The sequence below is a fragment of the Hibiscus syriacus genome, unplaced genomic scaffold (genome assembly GCF_006381635.1).
Source record: "Hibiscus syriacus cultivar Baekdansim isolate YM2019G1 unplaced genomic scaffold, ASM638163v2 tig00110270_pilon, whole genome shotgun sequence".
NCBI lineage: Eukaryota > Viridiplantae > Streptophyta > Magnoliopsida > Malvales > Malvaceae > Hibiscus > Hibiscus syriacus.
Genome location: NW_024062656.1, coordinates 1,388,931 through 1,400,599, shown reverse-complemented (window position 1 = coordinate 1,400,599; position 11,669 = coordinate 1,388,931). Strand labels below are relative to the sequence as shown.

At 35.9% G+C, this 11,669-nt stretch overlaps 2 protein-coding genes, 1 long non-coding RNA gene and 2 other non-coding genes across 5 annotated transcripts; 3 read left to right on the top strand and 2 right to left on the bottom strand.

The window, feature by feature from the left end:
• Window positions 1–374: 374 nt before the first annotated feature.
• LOC120115664 lies at window positions 375–2,262 on the top strand. Its single transcript, XR_005515496.1, has 3 exons — window positions 375–490; window positions 597–1,497; window positions 1,822–2,262. It is a non-coding gene; the product is annotated as an uncharacterized LOC120115664 (long non-coding RNA).
• Window positions 1,612–1,730, top strand: LOC120115727. The gene has a single exon (XR_005515501.1). It is a non-coding gene; the product is annotated as a small nucleolar RNA snoR104 (small nucleolar RNA).
• Window positions 2,263–2,582: 320 nt separating the features above from the next.
• LOC120115706 (E3 ubiquitin-protein ligase Topors) lies at window positions 2,583–4,385 on the top strand. Its single transcript, XM_039136333.1, has 5 exons — window positions 2,583–2,981; window positions 3,069–3,206; window positions 3,305–3,362; window positions 3,583–3,848; window positions 3,984–4,385. Exons 1-5 carry the CDS (start codon window positions 2,617–2,619, stop codon window positions 4,051–4,053), a joined length of 897 nt encoding a protein of 298 aa, XP_038992264.1. The 5' UTR covers window positions 2,583–2,616; the 3' UTR covers window positions 4,054–4,385.
• An 80-nt stretch (window positions 4,386–4,465) lies between these two features.
• On the bottom strand, window positions 4,466–8,343 carry LOC120115705 (probable serine/threonine-protein phosphatase 2A regulatory subunit B'' subunit TON2). Its single transcript, XM_039136332.1, is given in 13 exon segments — window positions 4,466–4,867; window positions 5,193–5,385; window positions 5,626–5,727; window positions 5,938–6,013; window positions 6,124–6,188; window positions 6,295–6,427; window positions 6,558–6,629; window positions 6,796–6,923; window positions 6,926–6,953; window positions 7,087–7,185; window positions 7,281–7,343; window positions 7,454–7,545; window positions 8,132–8,343. Coding segments are annotated over 13 exon segments (1,434 nt in total). The 5' UTR covers window positions 8,274–8,343; the 3' UTR covers window positions 4,466–4,626.
• Window positions 4,958–5,076, bottom strand: LOC120115726. Its single transcript, XR_005515500.1, has one exon. It is a non-coding gene; the product is annotated as a small nucleolar RNA snoR104 (small nucleolar RNA).
• Window positions 8,344–11,669: the final 3,326 nt, after the last annotated feature.

The following is an 11,669-nucleotide window of genomic DNA, read 5'->3' as shown; positions in this document are numbered from 1 at the left end:
TACTAGTAATTGTTATCATATTTTGCAATCTATCTTAATTATGTTCACGTCTTAGCATCAGTCTCTTATGAAATATTTTCTTCTAGTTTATTCTTAATGAGAAAGTGGTTCCTTGACTGCTGTTTATTGTTCAATGTTCTTCAGGTTTCCCTTACAGAAGCCAGAACAGAAATGAGTGAGCTTGACGAGTATTCAGATGGTTTCCTCCAACCTCATGTAACAAGTCTTTGCATCTTGAAGCCTCCCAAGTATTTAATTATCTTCTTACCGTATGGCACTACCAATCTAGCATCAGTTTATTTCTGACTATTTCTCATTTTTAAGAACTATAATTTCTTTTCTTTTTTCTTTGTACAGGAAATGGAGGCCTATATTTGTGGTCTTATTCTTAACCTGGCACAACTACGGGATATGTCTTGAGCCTTTGTTCAAATGTATTATCGCATAGCTGCACACAAGTTCTTCTTCTTTTACGATCCTCATAGACGAGGTCTGTGTGACATAAATTTGCACACCAACATCCAGTTGAATTATAACTAGTTTTAGTGATTCCATTATGCTCTCTTTAAATAGTTAATTATTTTTTTCTTTTGCAGGGAAAGGCTGCATAAAAAAAGCGCTACTTAGCAATTGTCTCCAGGAATTAATGGAAATACATCAGGTACAATATTCATGAGTATATCTTGTAGATATACTTTCCTTCGTTAAACTTCTGCGCACGAAAGTGAGGAAGAAGTCACCGACAGTGAGAAAGCCGAAAATTAGTTTTTCTTGACATCTGCACAATGTATATGTGTGAGTGTTCAGAACATTTTCGATTTCGTAGAGATTGTGCCGTGTTTTTATTGTTTTTGTATGCCATCTCCTTTGAATTTGATGGTATAGTGGATCACAATCTGCAATTTCTTACTCTTCCTATTCTTTGTCTTGATTTTGGAAACTGCATATGCAAATAATGTACGTGGGAAATATGATGTTCTAATTACACTCTGATTCTTCTCCTAGATATGTTTCTTGCCCTTGGTTTTTGGAAACTGCTTATGTTTGATCAGAAGTGGTAGGATATAACATTTCTTTTTCCGGAGTATACCCCGCTTTCTCATGTTTGATCCTTCAGCCTGGTTGTTACTTAAACGCCTGTTCTTCAAAGCAAAAGTGGAATTAAACTTTGGAATGTTACTAAACCAACCCCTCATATATCCTCTTCTTCTACTTAGTCGTTTCCTTTCTGCTATTATGTGTGGATTTCATTTTGGGTTTTCTACTCGATAATTTTTAAATTTTTTATGCACTCAAAGTATTTGATGAGCATGCCTGCCGTGGTAAAACTGGTGCTGGAAATAATCGAGAGATGGATTTCAAAAGTTTTCTTGACTTTGTTCTGGCCATTGGGAACAAAGACACCCCAGAAGGATTAACATATTTGTTTCGCTGCTGCCTCGATCTTAATGGTAGAGGATTCCTCACAATGGCAGCAGATATTCACTCTCTTTTCAGGTAAAGAACTCTTCATGTATTCTTAATTGAAGTATAATTTTGACTGTCGCGGTTTGGACCCATATTATGTGGTTTGAGGGATTGAGTATATCTTGAAAAAATGGAAATGAAGAAGGGGAGCATCACAGTAATGAGGTGTTTACCTGATACAATCTTCCTACATAGAACTCCGTATTTTCCTGCTTGTAGTAACTGAGCAAGTTTTTGCAAGTCTCATATATCCTGATACATGAATGATGAAATTACTGATTTATTTCAACATTTTTCACCCAATATAAGAATTTCATCAATTGAGCAAACTTCTTTTTCGACTCTAGAAAACAGGGATGTACAGCAGAAATGGATCAAAGGGGGCAATTATGAATTGTTTATCGAGGATGTTCGGGATAAAATTTGAGATATGGTAAAGCCAGTTGAATATTACGTTGGCGTTTACCTCCTAGCTTGTAAACAGGGTGGCATGCTCGTAGATGTTTATCTTCAAATCCAGAACAAGGAGCAGCCAATCTCCACTCTATTTCCTCTAGTTCTGTCATAGACATCCTACTACAGTTGCTGATTACGAAAGAGCTTGCAAAAGACGGGAAAAAGGTAGACGAGAAAAGCAGAGCCATCGAGCATAAAACTCGTGCCGTTGCTTTTGCATTGGACTGTGAGGCGGATGCTACCTATCTAGATAATTTAGAGAGTTACAACTAATCCCCTTGCTTTCATGAAAATTGCTTTGCCACAATTATTTCACATTTTATACGTCATGTTTCTTGAATGTAAGTAATTTTCCATAATATATTGTCAATGTATTGGGTTGGAGTCATATTGAAATATTTGTACATGCAGAAGATTATCCAAATAAAAATTATTGTATATTACATTTTATATATAATTCAGGGGTTAAAATAATAATTAAACCCTTAATGATAAGTGATTAAAACTCAACTTTTTAAATTTGATGGGTAAAGTATATAAATATGAAAGGTAAGTAGCAATTTCATAAGTAACTACTTCGATAGTTTTGCCTTGAAGTTAAAAGAGGGGGGGGTTCTTTAAACTATTTTGGTTTACTTGGTTCGATATCCATAACTCAGCGACAACCTATACATTAAGAAAATATATATATCTATGAAGGAGGAGCTTCTTCCTCAAATGGATTCTCCATTTTCTACAGAGAAATCGAGGATTGAGAAATTCATACGAAGAGTAATTTCGCCGGCAATCATCGGCAAAACATGTCCGATATGCCTTAGAACCATCGACGTCCGTGGAGCGGCTGTTCTCACGGTTTGTTCCCACGCTTACTGCTTAGATTGCATTCGCAAGTGGAGCGATTTGAGGAGGAAATGCCCTCTCTGTAATTCCATCTTCGATTCTTGGTTCTACAGAATCGATCTCTTCTCCCTAAGATTCCTCAAACAGCAATTACCCGCTCTCCCTGACTGCAGATCGGATACTCCTCGTCCTCCGTCCACCGTAATCGATCGTCGACGGTGGGATTTTTGTTAACGATTTTCTGACACATTAAATGGAGTAAAGAATTGATTATTTAAGTTGGTTCTTTTTTTTTATTTGTTTAGGGTTATTGAAAGATCAAGGCGAGAAATTAACAGTGTTAACAGGAGATCAAGGCCGTTGCCTTGGCGGCGATCATTTGGGCGGGCTGGGACTGTGTCACTTCATGTTATCGCTGAAAGGAAGCTTCAATGGCGTGCCAGGTACTTTATGGCGCCCAGATTAGCTATATGCTTATTCTTATGTTCTTTTGGGTTAAAAAAGAAAATATGGAGAATTCTTAGGTTTTTTGTTTTTGCAGTGTGTATAATCGAAGATTGCAAGCTGTGCCTATGTCTCATGGGATTAGTTCTCAGGAGGTATGTTTTACATGGTTTAAGGCTGGCAATTTCTGCATATTGTCACCTATTTTATTTTTTGTTTTTTATATATATTTGAAGTATCATATCCTTAAGTCCTATCTAGATGAACATAGATACGAGGCAAAGAAACTTTAGAAGAAAAACAAAGAACCAAGATAACATGAATCAGCAGATTAGCTTAGTATATGGTCTTGATGTGTTCTCTCATTTCTTTCAGAATGTACCCAGAAATGCTTTCGATAAAGAGAGAATTATGCAAAGAATAGAACCATGGATTCGAAGGGAGCTTCAGGCTATCCTTGGTGATCCAGATCCGTCAATCATTCTTCATGTTGTGTCCTCACTTCTTTTTTCTGGACATGAAAGAAAGTTCGATGGCTCTTCTTCCACCTCTTCAAGACAGCTTGGTTTGGACGATAACTTTCTTGCTCCTTTGGAACCTTTCTTGCACGACCGAACCAACATGTTTTGGCATGAACTGAGGTGAGTGGTACAGTACACCTTTACTGAATGTTGTTTTTTCTTGCTTGCATTCTTTAACTTGTTGGTGGCTTGTGAAGATTTTTTTTATTGCTTATACTACTCGTTATTGTTTACTTTTATGAAAATTTATTTCAGATGCTTCGTAGAGAGTTCTTTTACAATGGAAACATATGATGCAGTAATCGAGTATAGACAGTTGGAGTAGGGGCTTACAACATTTAAAAAAAACAGATCATCCCCACCTTCTACATGCTGGCATACTGCATATGTGGCCCAAGAGATGAGCTTGTTATGGTCATTCATTGCCCAATCGCCGAGGCACTGGTGATCTGGTAAAATGGCACAACTTAGAGATTGAAGGAATAATCAAATTCCGAAAGATGAGGTTTACCAAGGGAAAATTCTTTGAAGTTCAGAGGAGAACCAAGCACTAATTTCGGAGCAGATTAAGCATGTTAGTCGAGGGTTGCAAGCAAGCAAGCTCAAAGGTGCCGGTCGATATCCTTGTACATGTTCCTTGGCACAGTCTATTTTATTTTAATCATTTGACATTCTCTTGGAATGATTTGCAATGATTGAATGGAAAGGCATTTATACAATTCAATGGAAATTTTGAATTTTTTTTTATTTAATGCAACAAGTTGAAACTTGATTAAAGAGTTGCAGAGTTTGATACAACATATCAGATCATAAATCATACAAGAAATGCAACAAAATAGTAAATTTTGCAAGACTACAAGGACCTTCGACAAAACAAGCAACATTTTGATCAAAGATGTCATGATTCTTCCTCGGGCTCTTCTTCCTCTTGGAGAAGGTTTTCCCTGTTATCGTGTGCCCAAAATCCGCGCACGTCTATGAGCATGCTAGCCACGGTACCACCCTGTTTACAAGCTAGGAGGTCAGCCAATGTAATCTTCAACGGATCAACTGGCTTTACCATATCCCAAATTTCATCCCGAACATCCTCAATACACAATTCATAGTTGCCCCCTTCGATCCATTTCTGGTGTACATCCCTGTTTCAAGAGTCGAACGAGAAGTTCGTTCAGTTGATGAAATTCTTATAATGGGTGGAAAATGTTCAAATAAATCAGTAATTTCATCATTCATGTATCTGGAGATATGAGACTCGCATAAACTTGCTCAATTTTTACAAGCAGGAAAAAACAGAGATTTATGTAGGAAGATTGGATCAAGTAAACATCTCATCTCTGTGATGCTCCCCTTATTTACTTCCATTTTTTCGAGATATATACTCAATCCCTCAACCCACAAAATATAGGTCCGAACCGTGACAGTCAGAATTAAACTTCAATTATGAATATATGAAGAGTTCTTTACCTGAAAAGAGAATGAATATCTGCCGTTGTGAGGAATCCTCTACCATTGAGATCGAGACAGCGAAACAAATATGTTAATCCTTCTGGGGTGTCTTTGTTCTCGAGGGCCAGAACAAAGTCGAGAAAACTTTCAAAATCCATCTCTCGATTATTTCCAGCACCAGTTTTGCCACGACGGACATGCTCATCAAATACTATTGGATGCAAAAAATCCAAAGAATAGTGAGTAGTTAAACCCAAATGAAATCCACCCACAATAGTAGAAAGAATACAACTATCTAAATAGAAGAGAATATATGTGGGGTTGGTTTACTAAAATTCTAAAGTTTAATTCCATTTTTCTGTGAAGGACAGGCGTTTAAGTAACAACCAGGCTTAAGGATCAAACATGAGAAAGCACGGTATACTCTGGAAAAAGAAATGTTACATCCTACCTCTTTCGATGAAAATTTCAGTCAGTGTTCCCTCAGCGTATTCTTTAAGCTCCTGTTTACTCAGTGAGCCATTCATATCTTTATCAAGGGCAAGAAACATATCTAGGAGAAGAATCCAAGTGTAATTAGTACATCATCTTTCACTCATACATTATTTACATAAGCAATTTCCAAAAATCAAGACAAAGAATGGGAAGAGTAAGAAATTGCAGATTATGATCCACTATACCATCAGTTCCAAAGGAGAGGGCATAAAAAACAATAAAAACACAGTGTAATCTCTACGAAGTTGAAAATGTTCACAGCACTCACCACATATACGTTGTGCAGATGTCAAGGAAAACCAATTTTCAGCTTGCTCAGTGTCAGTGACTTCTTCCTCGCTTTCCTGCACAGAAGTTTAACGAAGGAAATAAAAAATCAAAATAAGAAATATAGCAGTCAAAACCAAGTATAAAAGGATGGTATATTTACAAGATATACTCATGAATATTGTACCTGATGTAGTTCCATTAATTCCTGGAGACAGTTGCTAAGCAGCACCTTTTTTATGCAGGCTTTTCCTGAAAAAGAAAAAAATAAATGTTAACTGTTTGTAGAGAGCATAACGGAATCACTAAAGCTAGTTAAAATGCAATTGGGTGTTGGCGTGCAAATTTAGGTACAGACCTCGTCTATGAGGATCGCAAAAGAAGAAGAATTTGTGTGCAGCTATGCGACAATACATTTGAACAAAGGCTCCAGGCATATCCCGTAGTTGTGCCAGGTTAGGAATAAGACCACGAATATAGGCCTCCATTTCCTGTACAAAAAAAAATTATAGTTCTTAAACGTGAAAGATGATCAGAAACAAACTGACACTAGATTGGTAGAGTCACATGGTAAGAAATAATTAAATACTTGGAAGGCTTCAAGATGGAAAGACTCATTACATGAGGTTGGAGGAAACCATCCGAATCCTCGTCAAGCTCACTCATATCTATTCTGGCCTGTGTAAGGGAAACCTGAAGAACATTGAACAATAAACAGCGGTCAAGGAACCACTTCCTCAATAAGAATAAATTAGAAGGCAACACTTCATAAGAGACTGATGCTAAGACGTGCACATAATTAAGATAAATTGCAAAATATGATAACAATTACAAGCATTTTGTTACATTAAAGACTCACCGTGCGCATCACATAAAGATAAAAGGGCAAAATGGCTATTCTTCCTGACTCATCCTTTTCAAACTTCATGAAGTTTGATGGGCTGAAGAAGCGACGGCATTTTGGACCTATTTGTTCTGTACAAACGAGGCAATATGGCAAAAATCTTCATAATTCATCTGCAAGTCCAAAAAAATCAAGCTCTGAATACAGCTAAAAAAATAAAGTCACAGTTGTGAATAATAAACTAAAAGCAGCTAAGCATTTTTATCCTTTGAACTGAAGGAAAATGTAATGGCTGAGAATATAGACCTTTTCAGCACCAGTGGCATCATCGATAACACAATTTTCTCTTAAACAAACCCACATGGCATCCAGATCATCGGCATTTAGCAAAAGATCAGATTGCTTCTGCAATTCAGAATCAAGAACGTGAGCAATGATTAAAATGGACAGGTAGATGGTTTGGAACCAACACAATCTATCAAAGGAAGCACCAATGCTACCTTCAGAAATCGATATTTTGCCAGTCTCTGAACCCTATGACTAATGGATCCTTCCTCAGGCTTCTGAACCAAGCAAAACCAAAAACAAAAACAAAGAAACGAAGAGTGAGTTCATGTTAATAGGGGATTTTAAGAGTAATGAGGCGAACAGAATTACTAATTACTATACATGCCTTCTTATAGAAACTTGGTATTGAACCAGCTTCAGCACTTTTCTGTTGCTTTTCTTTAAATATATCTAGCAAGATCCTCTTAGTTTCAAGCTCTGGAAAAAGGAAAGAAAGAACACACAAAATCAGGAATCTTAATTGAGGAAACAAAAGCCGATTTCAATAGTAAAATGAAAGTATTTATCTCAGCAATTCAACTAAAAAAAAATCTCAGCAGATCCTCATTAATTAATACACATATTACCAATCGAAATATCATAGCATGTTATGATTGCTTTACTACAAAACTTGTAACAAGAAAAGTCCCAGTTCCTAATTTTTCTCAAATATATAAGCTTGAACCAAGAATTACAAACAGACGTCAAATCGCAAGCATTCTCATCTTTGCTTATCAATTCAGACACTCAAAAGTCAACATTAACCTAGCTTACAGGTTTATTACTTACCATCTTATCCAATAGGCTTCCACTACCATAGCTTAGCAAAATTATAAAACTTTAAACACCAATTCACATTTCAGTAAGAAAGACCCTCACAGTTACAGTATAAACCTAAATTAAGAAAAACTAGTCCTAAAGTTCAGCAGAAGAGATAAAATTTGAAATGTATAAATAGAAGTAAGTAGACAGTGGAATGTCGGCAGTTGTAATAAAATGAAAGCATGAGAGAAGAGAAATGGACCCATTAAGGCTTCAGATCCGAGTCCGGCACCGGATCCGATGTACCGGCGAAGATTTCGAACCCAAAGCATCGACGATACTGGCGGGATCTTCCGTTGTGTGGCAGCCTCGTGGCTCTCGCCGTCGCTGGACCCACTATACATGGTCGAGTCGCACCGATCTAGCAAGATGAGTCGACTCACAAAACAGTTCGATTCTTGGAGCAGCGTTTTCTAATTCTCTGAATAAAAAAAAACCCTAACTTTTCGGTTCTATTAATCTGTGTAAAAAGCTCAAAACAATTGCTTTCGGTACAGAAAAGTGCTTCCTCTTTTTCTTTCGGCTTAATGACGCAGGAAGTCCTCAAACTTTTAAAAATTAATTAATTAAGCTACTGAACTTCTTGTGTACCTAATGAAGTCCTTTTTTCTAATAGTATTTCATTATTCACCTCTTTCATCAACTTTCACCGTTAAATGTAACGATTTATTTGGATCATCTAGTGTCATTGTCATGTTATAATATTTTTCATGCGGTATTTTGATATATTTGTCAATTTTTAATTTTTTTCCAAATTTTTAATATTTTTTAATTTTTTAAATATTCTACAAAACCATGTGAAAAAATTTCAAAATGTCACTTGATAGTAATATTTTAGAAAAAAATTAAAATTTAAAGGTTGAATAATAAATTTAATTAATTTAATTTGATGATTCACTTGGGTATAAAAAAATATTTAATTGATTTTTTTAAGATATGAAGGCTTACAAGCATCTTTAAACCTTTTCTTTTGGACTGTTTTTTAATATTATTTGGTATGAAAAGTCCTCTAACGGTTTTAGAAAATTTAATCAAGTCCATTTCAACCATTTGCCCTTAATCAAGTAATCTAACTGCGAATTTTGGTAATAAAGGGTAAACAATACAAGTCGTCACTAATTTTTGAGTAAATTTTCATTTTCCTACTGAAATTTTAAAATTAACAAACTGATCAATAATGATATCGATTTATAATAAATTGACCACTCAACGTTAACAGCCATTACTGAATGTGATGAAAAGCTGATGTCGCACGTTAATCGCTGACTAATACTGTTTCACCACTATTTTGATTGATCTTTCTCTGACATCTCTATTCTCCCATCCCCACTTCCTTTAACTCGTCAAAACTCATTATTTCTATTTAATCTTCTCTCTTCAAGTCTCACTCTGGTTGAAAGCCAATCACTATGTCATCTCACATCTTTATTGCATAAAAAAGGGTCCTAAGGTATCAATTTTAATGGTCCGATAGATCTGTTAGTAACCTATCCCTTTCAATAGGATCTCGTTCTTGGAATCCGGTCAAATTACATAAGTTTCATGTTTTCCATTCCTGATAACTACCGAGTACCTCTGAAAAATATTTGTATCCTCTAGTATGTTTCCCATGTACTACATGATCGTCTTATATGTTTCACCGAAATTATTGAGTTACTGGGTTATGAACCAAGGCTACATGGTATGTGTTCTCTGATTACAGTTTTCACTTGAAAAAAATATGATTGTTCCTGATTTATGGAATCATGGAATTTACTGGTTTATGAACTATGGTTTTCTGTTTTCACTGGTTACTACTTGAACTGTTTTATTAGGACATTATATGGGTAGGCTGAAGGTTCAACTCTGATCAAGCTGGTAAATCCTTACGGACCTAAAGTGACCCTTTGGTAGGCTTGACGCCCCAATAAACTTTCTTGGGTAGACTCTCAAGCCCAAGGCACTCCCTTGGGTTAATCATGGGACTACATATGGTGTACGGGTGGAGGGCAATTATATGGTTTATTTCATTGTCACGTCTACGAGATTTTACTAGATCACGATCTAGATATTACGGTTTATTGTTAAAATTAATTTCTATTGGATTTTATATGGGTAGAATTATGGAGTGTGGAGGTTCAGCCCTGATCCAGCTGGTAAATCCTTACGGACCTAAGGTGGCCCTTGGGTAGGCTCCGAGATACCGAGATATTTCTTGGGTAGACCCCGTGGCCCCGAGTAACCTTCTTGGGTAGGCTCTCGAGCCCCAGGACATCCCCTTAGGGTGGCTCCCTTTGCTGTGTGCTTAGAGCAAGCCCTTATGGATGCAGTTATGGGGAACTGCATAACGGTGTTTGGTTGGAGGGTTCCACTACGGTTTTGAAAACATGTTTTAAACAATTACTGTTTTAAAAAGAGATCTATATCTTTGCATTGGTTTTGTTGGAACACACTATACATTAAATTTTAATTTCCTGAAAACATGGTAATCTGAATGTTTCCTATGAACTGAAATCTTCATGACTTTTACTCGATGAAATACCAATGGAACCGTAACTCATTCTGAAAACTTGTATACGTCTGAATCAACACGAAAATGTTATGGGTTTCCATTTATCTGCTTGTCATGTAGCATCAATTGATAGTTTTGTATTATTGAATTTCCTAATTTGACTCACTATTTCAGGTTAGAAGAATCAAACCAGTGCAGCTATCGATATCAGTAAAGGAGTTCCACGAGTGTTGCTTGCGGAGTACGATGGATGTGATTAGAGGGCATGTAGATTGTATTTTGTTTTATATATACGAGTCTAAAATCTGTTTTTATCTTTGAATATTGGTAAATTTTACTTTTTGTATTTATAAATTGTTTTATGATTTTAAATGTTTTAATAGAAATTTTAAATTTTTGAATTTTTACGGTGGGTCGCTCCGGTGGCCCCTCGAATCGGATCGTATCACCTCATCGATCTGTGGGTGTTACACAACTCTACCAACAAAGGACAAGGAGCTTCCCTTCCAACCTGCCAGTTTTGCTTAAAGCCTCTCCGAAACCGGATCCCCCGTTGCTTTCTTCTCGGGTCAACGTCTAACGGAATTTTCAGATAAGAGAAGGGAAGTTCGCCTATCACACAACCATTAAAACTTGTCAATTCTTCAATTTCTTTCTTCTCGATCCCAACTCCAATAATACGGATTTTTCAAAATTAATACTTAAATCCCAACAAGCCTCAAAACACCTTAAAATTCTTTTAACATTGACAAGATATTTTTCTGCTAGCTCGATAAACATAATGGTGTCATAATAAATTCAACAAGAATAAATTCATTTACCCTCTTCTCTATAAATTCATTTACCCTCTTCCAGAACACATCAATCATATTAAAAATATCATATATATATATATATATAAATTTGTTTCTTTTTTAATAGAAAAAGACATGTTTGTTTGATTGATCAGTGATGTTGTGTTACTGTTATGACCATTTATTATTGTATTAGGAGAAACATTCAATGTTACTAAAGCATCAAAGAAATGTTGAATTTGTCTTAAAGAAATTGTTCATACAAACCTAACAAAATTCTTCTTCTAGTTGTGAACTCCGCCTGATTATATTTTTTTCTTTTAGAAAGTTAAGTGTTTTATCATCATATTCTTGCTATTATTATTAGGAGTGAGAGTTCGATTGAGTCGAGTTAAGTCGAATTATTCGAGTTGATGAATCCTATTTTATAACTCAAACTTGATTTTAAATTTTTT